The following is a 16,366-nucleotide window of genomic DNA, read 5'->3' as shown; positions in this document are numbered from 1 at the left end:
ACAGGACCATCTTTTGGGATTTACAGGGTAGAAATAAAAGGAGGTGGAGGTCGGTCATGTTGAAAGTGTTGGGAGTTTCTGACAAGCATTGCAAACAGTACATTGTTTGCGTTACTCAAACTATAATTATTACTAGTTTTAATTTTTTTTTAGGCTCTTGTAGTACTAGAGGAGCTCTTGGAGCATTAATGGCATGCCTGAGAACTGCCAGGGCTCACGGACACCTGGAGCTTTCAAATATCGTGAGCAATGGTCTTGTATCCACTGAATGTATAAAACAAGGTCTAGTTCATCAGCACAGTCAGGTAAAGGTCAACCTTTTATGTGTACTTTTAAATTAGAACAATTGCTTTGATCCTGATCACTATGTCAGCATGGTTTTAAAACAAAGATATCATCATAGGTGCCAGTAACTCTTTTATGGTTAACTTCCAAATATCTTTCAGGTTTGCATTGATGCTTTAGGTTTACTGTGTGAAACCCATCGTACCACAGAAACTGTGTCTACGGAAGAAATGCAACTAATTCATTTTTTTATGATGTACAACTTGAACAGTCAGTCTCCTTCAGTAAGGCAACAGATCGTTTCTATACTGAGAAAGGTAATTTCAAATGATAAGCAATGTCTAATGTACCTGTTATATTAGTTATAGTGACATTAAAAAAAAAATATTCCTGAATATGTTACGAAGTTGCTCATCTGAAAGAATAGAAGCTCTAAGACTTTGCTGTATGTATTACCCAACTGAATGGTGTTAAGTCATTGCAGGCAAGGATGACTTAAACAAAAGATTAAGTGGTAGGCACAGTAACTTGGTCATTAATGGTAGCGGGTGTTGCTTAACCCGTCAGTGCATGCACAGTTTGCCAATAGCAAATCAACGTACTGTAGGGTAAGCAGTGTTGCCTTTGCTGCGGGCTCAGATTGTGCTTACAGAGACTTGTCACACCTCAGGCAAATTCACAGTCACTTAATCAGCCTCAGAAACCTCACCTGGAAGACAAGAGAGAGGAATATTAATGGCACAGTATGACAAATGTAGCTGTGCCATTGCAGTCTGCAGGGATTGAGTCTGTCAACACTGTGCAAGTTGTCGAGGTCACATGTAGTTCATGGCAGAAGCATGTAGGTAAAATGAGGAAACGGTGAATGCATAAAGAACGTTTTGGAAGACATTAATGGGAAGAGAAAACAGTGCGGAAGGAGAAAATAACTAATTTAAGATGGGTGGTAAATGAGGAAATAGGTTTGCAGAAACAAAAGAGAAATGTAACTCTTTCAATTCTCACCTAGTGCAGACTGAGGAACATGAGGTGGAAGAATTGTGTTAGAGGGAGCGTAATAAGAAAGGGGATACTACCAGAGGGTAATAAAAGAGATGGAGGAAGCATTCTATAGATGCTAGTCAAACTCTTAAAGAGATACTGAGGCTGTAAAAATCATATGCATTAATTGAGCTTTTTTATATGTTCCACAGAAAATGAGGAGGTGGGAGGAGAAGACTAGGCATGAATTTAAGGAGGAAGATGAAAGAAGGTGCTGGAGGTCAGAGGGAGGGGAATAAAGGTCACAGTAGAGATGGGAAGCAAATCCTTGGTTTTGGAGTGGAGAGAGAAGGATCTGTTCTGTGTTGTGTTGTGTGCAAACTTCCTAAATATTACAAACAATATGATCTGGAAAATAAGCTGAAAATCTGCCTTTCCCTTATTTAACTGTCAAGGATTCTTGCCTTACCTATGTTTTGCTTTTGTTTTAAAAGTTATTTTGTAGGATACAAGAAAGTTCCCAGGTGCTTTATAAATTGGAGCAAAATAAAACCAAGCAAGAGTTACTTGAAAACTCAACTACAATGCATCCTTTGGGGATTTTGCAGCAATATAAAGTAAGTTAGACTGCTAGCCATACAGGTGTAAGAGGTGGGATACCATTTCTGAAAGTTTGTTGTTCTTGAACAGCTCTGAGTAAGTTAGGCTGTGTGTGTATTAGGAAATAGTGCAGTGCAGAAGGAAAAAACCTGTAAAACCAAACAGTGCTGAGGAGCTTGTCCGCTCTGATGCACTTACACAGGTTAATTTTGGCTAAATATAGTTGTTGATGAACTGAGTGCCCATTAGTATTTGGGGGTGTCTTCAATGTCAATGTTTTTCAAAAGCAATAAAGATTATTTTCTGAGTGGTTGCTCCATGATGTGAATTAAAGCAGCAGTAAGTGAGGAATGGCTGGAGATGTAACCACAATCCAAAAAAAAAAAAAAAAAAATTGGGTAAATGTCCTGTCAGCTGTTGGCCATTTAGTAGTGAGTTTTAAATGATATGTGTTACTTGGACTTCAAATAGAGATCAGCTGAGCTTCAGCCTTTTTCTTCTCTCCAGAATGATCAGTGAGTGAGAGAATGACTGAGAGAGCTTCAGTATGAAGTCTTCTTTTGTATTTGTCCTTTTTAAGGACAAATTAAGCCTTATTTAAAGGCTCACATCATTGGTTTCTTTGTGTTAAACTGTTTCTTTGTCTTGAGTTCTACTTTTCTGGGCCATCTTTTTGTGGGAGTGGGTAAGGGAAACTCTTGGGTTAAAAAATCCCAAAGGATTGTCCAGCCTTCACTGCCTCTAGGAAACAAGAAATTTTGTCAGTACTATAAGGGTAGGCCTCCCATTCTTCCAAAATTAACTGTAAGGTCATAATTTTCTCCATTCTTCCAAAATTAACTGTAAGGTCATAATTTTCTGGGTAGCATGTAAAGCAGAATGTCCTGAATTCGGTTACTTAGACTTTTGCTTGTAGTGCAGCAAGTAAACTATCTTAAATTTTTTCTTGTGATTTTCAGGATTTCATGTCATCTGTATGTGACAGACTTTTTGAGGTATTGTTTCCTGGTTCATCACACCCAACCAGATTTTCTGCACTAAGTATTTTGGAATCAATAGCAGAAGTATTTTCTGTTCCAAAAGGTGAGAAGCCTAATTTATAGACTGGAGGAATGAGTGGTATTGGAGAAGATACTTTGACAGAAATTTATTAGATGGTGTAAAAGAAAAATAGTATTCTTAGTCCCTAATTTTTATGGCGTTTCCTGGGTTGATTTCATTTTACCTGAAGGAAGATCGTAAGTTTTATTGGAAAAAGGAATATTGAAGTGAAAGCAAATGTTTATGGCCTGTTGAGTACCTTCCATATATTGGGATTCTCTTGCATATCCTGTTTTTTAGCAAGGTTTTTCAATGAGTCTTTGTTATTATGAACAAAACTTCTGGACAAGTTCCAATATATTTGATAACTTACTCCTTTATCCTGTTCAAACATCTTGATAATTTAAAAAACTGAGTTCATAAAAACTCTTGATTGAAAAACCTTGCATCTCCTTATGATATTATTATACAAAATAAGAAACAGTTTTAATGACCAGTTAATGATGATGTGCTGCTGTTATTTTAAATTTTCTTCATGATACTATGGAACCCCAATTCAAGATGTATTAGTTAGAGTACTGATGGTCTTGCTAAATCTTGTCTTTGGATCATATGGCCAACATAAAAGTATGTTTTCAGGCTTAAATTGTAACTTTTTTTTTTTTTTTAAGAAATTATTTATGTAAGGTTAAGGTTGATTTTGAGAGGAAAGAATAAATGTTGTCTTGTTAGATCTTTTCTCAAAACACCTTGATAAATGATGAACACATTAATTTTATTATTATGAGTATGTAGTATATTGTTACTGCCTTTTTTTAATAGAAAGTTGTATTGATAGTTTATAAAAGAAGCTTAGGATTTCAGAAACCTGACGTTGCTTTTATAAAGGAGGTTTAGTTGCCTTTGTGTTCTCTGCTGGATGGTGGTGCACATAGTTTATATCTTAAAAATTCTGGCTTCTTTATAGCATTATATCAGTCACCAGAGGTCACAACTCCTTTACATAAAAATTAAAAGCAAAAAATTGTAATGGCTTACATTTTGGGGGATTATTCCTATGATAGAAGAACCCAAAAGACCAAACACCAAAACACACTGAATTTTTTAAACCTTTTTTTGAAAGTAATTATTGTCTAATATTACCTACTTCCAGGGAAATAATTTTCAAGCAAAGCTAAAATAAAGGTTATTTCCACTGCTGAATTTAAAGGGAATAAATGGGATTCTTTTTTTGGCAATAAGTTGCTTTCAGTATTACTAAGAGTAATTTTTTTGAATAAGGTAAGCTTCTTTTTCCCCCAGCAGTAACCAGGGTATTTTAAGACCTGTTAAGAGTAGTAAGTTAAAGTTTTAGCTAAAGCATTATTCTAACCTTATTGTTATACTGCTTTTAGTGTAGTGAAGCAGAGTGTGAATACAGTGCTTATTATGGAAAGAGTTACAGCAAAATTATCTAAGCCATTGATTTCTTTGAATAGGTCAGGCACAAGTTTTTCAGTTGGATCAGGTGATTGATTCTACTCGTGTCCACACTTTGATCCAGTGTTTTGCCAGTACTTTTGAGGAAGTGAAAGTTCTGGCATTTGGACTTTTGATGAAACTACGTGATGTTGCATTTAATTTCCAGGTATGGAATTTGAGAGAGTTTAAAGGGAGTAATTTGGTGAAAGATGAATGTTCTGTGTTATGCCAGGTACTTGGGTTAGGTACAAAGCACAATTCCTGAAACTTGGAAGTCAACCCAAGTTATCTGCAGTAGTGTTCATTGCTAACATATTTTATATATTTTTATAGAGCTTCTGCCCTTACCTAGGGAGGCTTGTTTTACTAATGGATGAAGGCATTTGGGAAGTTCATTGGGTGTGACTGTGAACTATCAGAGAAGTAGTTAATGTGAACTCCTTGCTTAGCTGTGACTTCCCTTTGGAAATGATTGAGGCATTTTGACTTGGTTATTCTTGTATTTTAAGAAATTCAGCTCCTTGTTTTTGTCCTTTCTGATTGGTCTCAGATTTCATTATATGATGATATTGTTTAATTTCTCACAAATTTTGCCCTTTGAACTCAATACTGATTTTTCTGCTTATTAATTAATAAAAAGCGACTTTTAACTAAATAAGTACTGATGAACAGATACTGTTTCCTGGTAAACTGGGCTTCTCTGTGATGTCCATTAGCAGATAAAACACAGTCATCTTCCTGTGAAGTGCAGTGTGATTGAATACTCCTTTATAAATGACTTTCCCCATCCTCAATGTGTATGTAATTGTATGCTTGCTGAATACATGCACATGCATGTTCTGACTGTAAGGTGATCAGTGCACAAAATAACTGTTTCTTCAGAAATATGTACCAGCAAACTTAATGAAAACCAGATTCTCAGATTTCAGGGTGGTATTTAAATAGCTTAATTAAATCAATATGAAAGCTCAAAAAATGAGCATTATTGTTGTTTTTTTTCAGGATTCTGGAAATATAGATCTTCTATTCCAAGCAGCAATGGATCTTAGCACAAGTACCAAGCCATATGATTGTGTCACTGCTTCATATTTGTTGAACCTTTTAGTACATCATGAAGGATTGCAGCATATTTGTTTAGGAAAATGGGTTGAGCATAACGCCCAGGTGGATGAAAACACATTAGTGAGTACAGTGGAGAAGAACACTTTGGCAGGTAATGTTTTGGGGAAAAAGTTTTTTATGTTTATTTGAAACTTTACTGCTTTTCCTTATGGCTTTTTGGTAGCAGGCTTAGTAAGAGATGCTTATTTCTAGCAGGATTTTAAGTATATTTTGTTTTGCTGTTAAGAAGCCAGGTGCCTGGCTTAATCTGGGTTTGTGTTGAAGTTATTGAATATCCTAGAAGATGGCTTTTGTTATTATTTTGACTAGTGACATTGAGGCCCAGGTAGCGAGCCTGGTGAAGCTGGGCACGTGAAGTGCAGGGAAAGGAGCCTCTGCTTCCTCTAAGACCTCAGTCACCCAAAGGGAAAGCAGCAGTAGTTGGCCTGTCTATGTTCCAGTGCTTGATGTTTGCAAGACTGCCCCTTGATGCTCTGGTCATTGGAAGCCTTTTTCTGAGTAATTCGCAGTCCTGCACATACACATCCACAGTAATCAGGCTTTGTTCATATCTGGAATATTTTTCTTTGGTTTAGTGCCCCTGGATGAAAGATGACAGGGCTCTAGAACTGACAGGTTTAGCAAATTTCTTGATCAGGCTTCATCCACCGTTTGTAATTTTCAATAAAACTAAAGTATTTAAATTCATTATTTGTAATAAACAATTTTATATAATTTGTAGATTTTTAGTAAACTAACCATTGTGTACTTTTTGTGCCATTATTGGCTTCTCTGTAGATGCCTATTAATACTTCATATGCAGTGAAATAGTGATTTTGAGACGTGGTTGTTGTTGCCATAAATGGAGGAAATGTTTGGATAACCTCATGTCTCATTGCTGTAGAGTATCTCCTGTTGTTAGTTGTCCATGGTTCTTTGTTAGAGTCTATATTTCATTCAGATTCTGACACTGAGATGCTGGAAGGTATAATTAAAATAGGCACATGTATCCTTGAGAACTGGTCAGGTTCTTTAGCGGAAAACAGAGGGTTCAAATATTTAACGATGAACTTCTGATGTTTAGTATTCTGCTGAACTGGTTATTATATTAATGTGTCTCTTAAGGGTGAAGTGTGACTTGCAGTATGTCGTAGGTAACTTCTTGTGACTTCATCATAACCTGTGGGATTGTCCCCAGACATAGGATCACAGTTGGGCTTTTCACAGCTACCATTTGATTCAGATAGACAGATTAAATTGACTATACCAGATATTGCTGGAGTTTAGGTTACTGAAAATCAACAATAACCTGTATTTAAGATACAAAACAGAGAAAAGTGTAAACAAGGAAACTGTGAATTTTCCATTGAATTGTTGTGTAAACAGGCTTTATTCCTTAAAATACTTCTTAAAACAGATTTATTTCTTAGGAAATACAATATATATATATAATGCAAATCTGTGCTTTAAAAAATTTTAGTTATCAAGCTTTTGTTGATGAATGTTGAAGAAGAAATATTCCAAGCCAAGAAGTCTCTGCTTCGAGCAGCAGCATCGTTCCCAATGTATGGGAGAGTGCACTGTATAACTGGGGCTTTGCAGCAATTGTCCTTTAAGTAAGTAAAACATACTAAGTTGTGACTCCATGTTTAAGTGCAGTGGAAGAGCTGTTCAGGAGAACATAAAAGCATGTAGTGTTATTTATAACAAAATCCAGAACCTGGATCTGGCTGCTGCAGTGTTTAGCTAGCCCTTTCATACTTCCTTTATATGTGTTAAACTCAGCCTTAAGACTTTTCAATCTGTACCCTATTTATAGTTTTCATAAATACCGTTGTGGAAGTGTTTGTAATTTCAACTCTTTCTTTTAAATTTAAAATTATTTTTAATCCATGTTATGATGGTTTTTGATTGTGATTTTGGTTTTAATTTTTTTTTTTTTTTTTTTGTTAAGTAACTTGACACTGGTATCTGAATGGAAGGAAATGGTGACCAGGCTCATTCTGATGTCATACAAACTCTCTGCTGTGGTATCACCAGTAGTACAGAGCTCATCACCAGAGGGTCTTATTCCAATGGATACTGATCCAGGTAAAGAAACAAACAAACAGAACCCCCAAAGAATTCTGTTAAAATCTGATGACCCTGAAGTTCTGTTTGTTTTACAGTGATAAAGAATTAGAACGAGCACCCCTCCCTTTCACCTTCTTGTTGTATATCGTAATTTTAAGCCACTCTTTTGACTTCTGATAAAGGTTGTCCTGACTTCTGCACTAAAAAGCCCCAAACATCTGCAGATTGTGTTGTTGCATCTATTTCAACAGATGCAAGAGGGGGACTGTATGTTCTGTTTTTCTTCCTTAATCATTCTAATCACCATAATTTTACTTTTTTTTTTTTTTTAATGCTAATAGCTTTCTTTTGCACTTATACACCCAAAATTAATTACATTAGTATAAAGAACTTGAAGTAAAAGACCAAACCATCTTAAATATCCCTCTTGTTTAATATGCAGAAAGTGCAGGTCGTCTGCAGATGATTCTGAATGAGATACAACCACAAGACACGAATGATTATTTTATGCAAGCAAAGATTTTGAAAGAACACTGCAAAGAAGAGTCTGAAAAACTGGCTGACCAGAGGCCAATGAAAAATACTTGCACAGAAATGAGAGGTAAATCCAGTGCTGTATTATTAATTAAACAAAGGAATTTTTTATGGAGTAGGCATTTTATGTGGGTTATCAAAATTGAAAATTACTTGCTCCATATAATGTTTCAGTTCTTATCTCTCAGCAGCTAGTTATTTGGACATGATTTTAAAGACTAGTTCACTGTGTTTCTGGAAGACTGTGGTTAATCTCAAGGCACTAGTGAAGTTTAGTTGTTTTGATATTGGCCTAGACTCTGTTGCCCTAACTGTGCTGGCCAGGTAATCTTTGACACCTTTTCTATCAAGCAACACTTCTAATGCATTTCTTATTGAAAGGTGTTATTATGATTTCCCTTTCCAGTGTACACAAGGCTAGTGGGGAATATGTTCATGCAATACAACTTGATGCATGAAATTACATAAACAGAAACTTCAGTTAAGAGGATTCCAGTGGTAAAATGTTAGGTAGTATTTGTCTGTTTTAATGAATAGCAGCTATGAAATTAAGCCTTATAGTGATAAAGGAATTGTAAGCTTTGGCGTCTTTAGTGTAGGCCAGAATAGAATATCCGTAAATTTTTAAATTTAATCGTTTGTGCAAGCTTTTGAACTTCCCTTTCCTCGCTTGTTTTTTTCTGTGTTTAAAGTAGTTTTGATCCGGCTGTATGAAAGAAGTGGATAAATACGTAAAAGTGTCACAGCGGCCGCCAGATGGGGGTGTTGGGCTGTGAACGCAGTGCATTTGCCAGGCCTCTCCCTTCTGGAAGGTGTACTGTGAGCGATGGATTTAGGAATGATGGGGAGCTTGCTGGAGCCTGGCTCCAAAGTTGTAGATGTTTCTATAGTTCAGTGTGCTGGTAAATAACAGTTGTGACCCAAAGGCCTCTACTCTTTAAAATAACACTATTCTGGTAAAATGTTCATGCTACAGCCTTTCTCAAGTGAAATAAAGTGCAGCAGGTATTGAGGAGTGGAAGCAGTTAGGGTCAGCAACACTGATTTATCTTTTGGGTAGGCAAGTTTAGAAATTTTTTGATAGTTAATTGTGTTTTGTAAGATCAGGCTAAGAGCAGTTTAAATTACACGTCTGCAACTGAGAAACTTGACTTACACTGTTGCATTTGTTGGTTTTTATTTTTAAGGTAAAGAAAGGCAAATGTGTGATGTCACAGCTCAAATGGTTCTTGTATGTTGCTGGAGAAGCATGAAGGAAGTATCTCTGCTCCTAGGAACACTGTGCAAACTTTTACCTTCACAGACTACATCTGAACCTTCAAATGGGTTGATTACTATAGAACAGGTAGGGAAGTAATATTATAATGCCTGCAATGTCTTTTTGGTGAGGGGAAGGCAGTTTTCAGAAAACTTTTTTCTTAAATCTACTTCCCTGTATGGACCATTCACTTAAGAGTTGGTCTTGATGATCCTTGTGGGTCCCTTCCAACTCAGAATACTCTGTGATTCTGTATGGGAAAAGTTGTGGGATTTTAATTTTTTATTTTTTGTATTTGCCATGTTCTTGTGGTTTTCTTGGTTTATTATACTTGGTCAACAGTCTTGTTTTTGTGAAGTGATGTTCAGAAAGCATAACTACAGTAGAAACATGTAAGTGAAGAAATTACCATTATTATTATTGACTTCTAACAAACAAAGAAACTAACAAACTCAAGGAATATTAATTCTAATTGTATTGAGTTATTTACGAGACCTATGCTGTGTTTGGAGATACCAATGCCTGCCTGTCTCCCTACCCTTTGTTGCTCTCTCTCTTGGTGTGTATATAAGATACTTATAAAAGTGCTAAAAATCTTCTAAGCTGATGTCATATTCAGAATGTCTTCTGTTTCATTTTACTTAAAGCTCTTCTTTAGTTAAACTTCATAGCCAATAGTTCTAAAAGTTAAACACACTGACTAGTCTTAGTCTTGTCCTCCATAGGAGACTGAATTATGAATAATTTGTATGTAATGTGACTTTCTTTTTCCTCCAATTTTTTTGATTTAAGGGATCAGAAATGTTAATATGCCATCTGGGTCTCTTGTAGAGTGTTGAGTTTGGTGTTTACAAGAAATTAGATTACCACAGGCATTTATTTGGGAAATATTTTATGTTTATTAAATTTCTGTTTTTAATTGATGACCTTTTCATTTCCATATGGTTTCAACAAAACCAGTCTCTCCATGGAAGATTGAAATACGCAAGACTTACTGCTTTTTAACTTCTTTTTCTTTCCAGCAGAAAATACTTAGTTTTTCCTTAGGTGTTAGAGCGTTCCATCTTAAAATAATTAATAGTAGAATGCACTGCAAATCTTATTTGTCGTGTTATCTGTTATTGGGTGTCTCAGAAATAGGGTTGGCATCTTTATTCTTGCAGTGTCTCTAACCTTCACGTTTTCATCTGGTTAACAGCTGTGCTTGTATTGTTGCAGGAGTCTGGAGGGTAGATGAGAGAACAGATACTCATTTCCACCACTATGGTCATTAATTTGCACCAGGTCAAAAAGGAATGAGTCGGCTTTTACTGTAGCATCTCTGTCTTTAGAAAGCAGACATTAGTAGATACCCTTTCAGAAATGCTGTGTTATTAAGCAAGGAGCTGGACTTCAATGATCCTTGTGGGTCCCTTCCAACTCAGGATATTCTGTGATTATATGAAGATACCTTCTCTTCCTGCAGATGCCTCCTTAGGTTATATGTGCTTCAGATGTCTTCCTGTAAAACAGAATGTCTGCATTCTAATTTGAAGAATGCTAACTGATTTGAAGTCAGTTTGAAACCCTGATTTTCCTTAGGCTTGCAAGGAAATACACATAGAAGTACAATTTCACTGAATGTATACAAATAGAAGTACTGTGGGCATTTTTTCTGCGTTTTTGAAATTGGCATTACTGTATTGTACCAAAAAAAGGTGATTTCATCATAAATGACTGAAAATGTCAATACTATAACTGCTGTGGCTTCAAACTTCTATTAAACACTTTTCAGTGTTGACAAGTAAGACAATTGGATTTCAGAATCTTATGCATGTAGAGCCTTCCTTTCGAGTTGCCCGTTCTTTTTCTTCATTCTGTAAGTATTAAAAGAGATTTAAGAATACAGAGAAGCAAATCTCGAGAGAAACCTTGGTCATCTTGCCTTGAGTCAGGACTAAGTAATTGTTGAAAAAAAGTCTGATAGCACCGCTTGACCGGTCTGTTGTCATGCTGTTGTAAACCTTCCCATCTTGTACCTATGTAGGAGACCTTGGCAAAGGCAGCTCATGTATGATACTTTGTTGTTGTTGCTAGGAAGTTGGGACAATATCAAATTTACTCTCTCCTTGTCTTTTGAGTTAGAGATTAGATTTACATGGTATTTGATACCACTGTACACACTGACTGTAACATCTTCAGCTCTGTGGTGTGGAAATGCGTGTATAGAGCAGCCTCAAAATACTGTATCTGGAGTCGCAGTCTTCAAAGTCTAAGCTGTTCTACCATGGTTGCTTTGCCTTCAGAAGCAGACATAGGAAGGGCATAGAATATCTGGAGTATAGTATATTTCTCTATTCAAATACATAATCGACTTTTCATTTTCCATCTGATTCTAAAAGTCCAGTGATAACAGGCTCAAAGGTCTGCCTGTTAAGATGGTCAGTACAAATAGTATCATGTCCTAGTACCACCAGGTAATTGGCAAAACAATATCTAACAAAGACTGCGTTGAGTTTGTCATATGATATGCAAATCATGAGAGTACTCCAAGCCTAGAGGAACCTTAGCTCTTCCTCAAACTCCTTTTTATCTCACCTGTGAAGTTTAAAGACTACTTTGAGAGATAAGCTTGCCAGAGCTGTGTGCCAAGGTGAAAAGACTTAGCTGTCCCAATTCTGCTTGTGTTAACCCAACAGTCCCAAGAGAGCTGATCTGAGCCCTTGTGATGGAACACTGAATTGACAGAAGGCTTGTAGATACTGGCAGTCTTCAGTGCTTGCTGCTTATTTGTGCCACCAGTGCAAAAATGTGGCTCCCTTTGCTGCTTTGGAGCAGATGCAAGCAATTTGTTCTACTATAGGAAGAATTAAAAAAAAAATAAACAAAACCCCCAAACCCACCAAAAAAACCAGCCTCTCCTCAGTTCTTAATGTAATCAGTCTTATCTCGTCTGGAGGTTCATAGTGTTTGGCAATATTTCACAGACTACAGTTAGTTTTGAATTGAGATGCTTTTGCAGTTCTTTGTGCATTTTAAGCCATCCTCTATTAATGGTTTGAAAAAAATCACCATCTAGAATGTAGAACCTTACTACAGTGGCATCTTATTTATGTGGAGGCACAAATGTACCAACCACTTTTCAGAGCCCTCTCAGAACATCCTGTACAGAATTTGTCTTGAATACTGAGATTCTTGGCCTCAGCAACAAGTGTGACCCTGTAAATTGTTCACTGTTGATTTAGTAACACTAACCTGTTGTATTCTAGATTTTTGACCAAGATGATATGTATTTATTATATTTGCTCCCTATTCCATATTTGAGTATTTTAACTTCATCAGGGGTGCTATTTCATGTGCAAGCAAAGTTGGTAGAGGCACCTTGTGTTATAGTTGCTGTCGATCTTCATGATATTTTAGAAAATGTGAATTCTTTGACTTCTTCTCCATCATGATGTATGAAGTACTGTTTTTCTGACATGAGGGAGCTGGACATTCATGGATGGCATGATGGCATTGGATAAGAATCCAGGCCTACACACTTGCCTTAGGCTCAGACTGGTGTTATTTGCAAGAACTGAGTTATGCCAGTGCTTTTTCTAGCCTGTGAGTTCAATTTGATGCAAGCTTCTAGTCAGTATGGCTGTAGCAAAAAGCTCAGAAGTATAAATAGTAAAGTTGAAAGTTACATTTTTAGAGCAATTCATATGATTCTTTTTTTGTCATGTAAGTGTGGTGGTGGAACAGTTGATTTGCCCTGTGTATGGTTTCCTTGTTTCAGTTTTGTTTACACACCTGGAGAGCTGGTCTGTCTGTGGGTCAGTTCCTTCTGAATAAAGGGCACTTACTCCTTCTTTTTGGACTAGAAAGCTGAAATGAAACCCTGTGGATACATAAACTACCTTAAAATCAACTCAGAGAAATAACCTTTTTAGCTCAAGTATCTCCAGTTATTGTGTGTTTCGTATTAGGTGAATTTTAGCTACAGGAAATAATAACTAGACTGTCTCAATTTATTTTTTTTTTTAACTATTGCAATCTCATTGCTTGGGTAATACAAATTATTTAACTGGAGGATGAAAAGCTATATAGTTAGATATGGCTAACTTCTCTGACAGCTTAATTACTTGTCAAACTATTAAAGTATTAAAATCATAAGTAACAGAATAAGTAGAATTTTATAAGAAACTTGATGTGATTTTATGCATGGTCTTATATAAAAGCTTAAAGAAACTTCTGCTGGAGAACTTTTAGGAAATACTCCTGAGGAAAATTTTGCATAATAGAATTAAGTATGTGCTATGTGTTTTAAACAAATTAAATCGGAAGTTTGATTTGGACTTGAAAGTTGATGAGAATTAGAGCAAAAAACCCAACAAATGAAACAACCTAGTTTAAAAACTTGGTATCCTGATAGAACTCTAGAAAGTAACTATGAGTAAAAGTTTAGTTGTCCCATTTGCTTAAATATAGCTCTCGTTGCTAAATACATACAACATCTTTTTCTTTTTAAAAGTGTTTCTAAGAGTCCACAGCAATTATGCAGAATCCTAGAACCTAAGGTAGATTTGTTTCCCTTTGGCACAATTTTTAGAGTTTGAATTTTGTATCTTAGATGTTTTTGTAGATGTTTGTTTCTGCTGTTATACTTTAGTAGATATTTTCTTTGGAATTTTAGATCAGAGTGTAGGCAGACAAGAAAGATTCTAAATTGCCCTCTGCAGATAAGGGTTGTCCCTTTCTTCTCTTAAAATCTGTATACCTCTTGGACAAATAATCAATTTTATGTCCTTCATTTTTTTTTTACCTTTTTTTTGAGGATCCAGAACTACCCTTTTGACCTGAAAAATTGAGTATAATATTTGTTATCCTTAAAAGTAAGTGGTTTGTTGTTTGTTGTTGTTTTTGTTTTTTTTTTTTTTGATTATAGGACTTCTAGTTACTTTTTGCTTGTACCAGTGACCTTTTCAACCAGGGGAAGGATTGCTGCTTGTGACTGCAGAATATTTTGCATACATAAATGAATTGTGTATATCTAATTTCACTTTTTCTTTTTTTTTTTTTTTAGGTTAAAAATATCGGTGATTACTTTAAACATCATCTGCTACAATCAAGGCACAGGGGTGCATTTGAATTGGCATACGCTGGCTTTGTGCAACTTATGGAAATGCTTTCCAGGTAGAAGATGGGCACCTGTATGTTTTTAATCTAATAGTTTTACCAAACTGTGGCATCAATCCTGAAACTGCCTGTGTGGGGGGGATCCTTGGTTTCATGTGGATTTTATTCAAGTTTGGTGAAGGCATGATTATGACATTTGGTTGCATGATGTCTGTCACTTGGACTGTGATACTTATGGCTAGAGATGGTGCTTAGGCACTGAAAAATGATACAGACATTTAATGCTTGCTGCATTTTTTTTAGTCTCTGGTGCGTTATTTTAATGGACAACTCTTAAAAACTCTTGGGAAAAGCAGGAGTGTAGAATTCTTCCATCTCACTTCCTTTCCTGGTCCTTTACAAAAATGTATGCCAGACTTTGTTTCAGACAGGATGTTTTCCTGGAAGCTTTTATTACCTGTCACTGAGTTGTGTATTCTGACATTTGGAAGAATACCTGACTGTACATCACAAGATATGATGTCCAATCTGTTAATTTTTTTCTTTCCCCTTGTAAGTTTGTATTTTCCTAGAAGAACTAAATGAGGTCTGGGCAATTTCACTGGAATTTCTGTTACATACTTAGCTACCTATTGCAAGTGTTGGTAATGTTTCTTTGTGATATATAGTGTTAATATCATGCCCAATTTTTAAAATCAAAATCTCTACCAACTTTCTGGGATTTGGTGTTGCTTCTTTTTTTTTTTTTTTTAATGTAGTTTTCTGAAAGACCAGTCAAATTTGCAGTTTGAAGTACATGTATTTTTGCACCAATGCCAGGTTAAGTAACCAATGTTCTCTTTTTGCCCCAGGTCAGCCAGTGTGAGGTGCAGATCTGTTTCTTCTTTATTTCTTACTGGAAACATTTTTGGTGTTTTCAGTAGAGACTGGCTGTCTGACTGGCTTCACTGTGTGTTGCCTCAGACAGTTTTACCAACAGAACTGAGGGGTTGGTCTCTGGCACAGGATGTTGGTGAGACAGCTGTGTATATGTACCAGCACTGCTGCAGAAACTGTTGAGATGTTAAACTGTAAAGCCATGGTTCAGTTGGTGATGTATCTGTAGAAGGTACATGATTTTCTTTTGTCTGCTAGCAGTCTGAGGGATTTTAAGTTGACCTGAGTAGTTTGCTGAGAGCTCACACATCCTTACTTTACATTTGGTTATCTACTTAAAAAGGAAAAAAAAATAAACTGATATGTGATACTGTTACTGCCTTTCTTTTCACCTGTCTATACGCATTACATATATTTGTGTAAATGTTGCGTTCTTTTTTTGTGCTATGGAAACTTGGTTCAGGAAATTTTAAGGTGATGCAAGTTTCAAAGGATTTATTCCTCCTATCAGATTGAAGAGAATCCAGCCATCAGAGTAATACTGTTTAAAAAAAAACAAAGAAAACAACAGCAAACAGACCTTTTACAACCACAAGGGTTTTTTTAAGATAAGAAAGGAGGTGATCCAAACAGTACAGCCCCACTAGTCTGATCTCAGCCAATATGCGGGGATTATCTGATGATCTTTAAGGTCTTTTCCAACAGAAACCATTCTATGAACTTTGTAGCACATAAACTAAAAAACAGGAAATACTGGAAAACTTATGAAATAGTTTATAGCAGACTAGCTGTTTTTCTTTGATTTTCAGTTTATAACTTTGTTTTAAAAGCTGAGGCAAATAGAGTAGAGCAAATCTACCTAGAATTCTGAAAAGTTCCTGGTGTGTTCGTTCTCTCTCCCTTTTTCTACCATTGTATTCAATTGAGCTGACTTATATTGGGTTGTAAAATGAAGAGCCAAGCTCAAGAGAACTCTGCTTCTCTGAAAGTTATTAAAACCTTAAGCAGTGTGTATGTATCATCAAAAACAAAACCCAGGTGATTTTCCTGTTCTGA

At 36.0% G+C, this 16,366-nt stretch overlaps 1 protein-coding gene across 5 annotated transcripts in view; it reads left to right on the top strand.

Annotated features, from left to right (window-relative positions):
- The window catches only part of THADA (THADA armadillo repeat containing), a 166,795-nt gene that overhangs the window by 16,469 nt on the left and 133,960 nt on the right, over positions 1 to 16,366 (top strand). For 4 of the 5 annotated variants that reach the window (XM_032681319.1, XM_032681321.1, XM_032681320.1 and 1 more), the window contains exons 12-22: positions 154 to 305; positions 447 to 602; positions 1,761 to 1,883; positions 2,826 to 2,949; positions 4,386 to 4,534; positions 5,371 to 5,581; positions 6,950 to 7,085; positions 7,424 to 7,560; positions 7,985 to 8,143; positions 9,264 to 9,421; positions 14,382 to 14,491. In XM_032681319.1, coding sequence (XP_032537210.1) covers positions 154 to 305; positions 447 to 602; positions 1,761 to 1,883; positions 2,826 to 2,949; positions 4,386 to 4,534; positions 5,371 to 5,581; positions 6,950 to 7,085; positions 7,424 to 7,560; positions 7,985 to 8,143; positions 9,264 to 9,421; positions 14,382 to 14,491 — 1,615 coding nt within the window. Of the gene's footprint in view, positions 1 to 153; positions 306 to 446; positions 603 to 1,760; positions 1,884 to 2,825; positions 2,950 to 4,385; positions 4,535 to 5,370; positions 5,582 to 6,949; positions 7,086 to 7,423; positions 7,561 to 7,984; positions 8,144 to 8,768; positions 8,868 to 9,263; positions 9,422 to 14,381; positions 14,492 to 16,366 lie in introns of those variants that run through there. The other variant, XM_032681323.1, reaches the window with a different exon arrangement.

Source organism: Chiroxiphia lanceolata, chromosome 3, assembly GCF_009829145.1.
Source record: "Chiroxiphia lanceolata isolate bChiLan1 chromosome 3, bChiLan1.pri, whole genome shotgun sequence".
Classification (NCBI taxonomy): Eukaryota; Metazoa; Chordata; class Aves; order Passeriformes; family Pipridae; genus Chiroxiphia; species Chiroxiphia lanceolata.
This window is presented reverse-complemented; position numbering and strand designations above follow the sequence as displayed.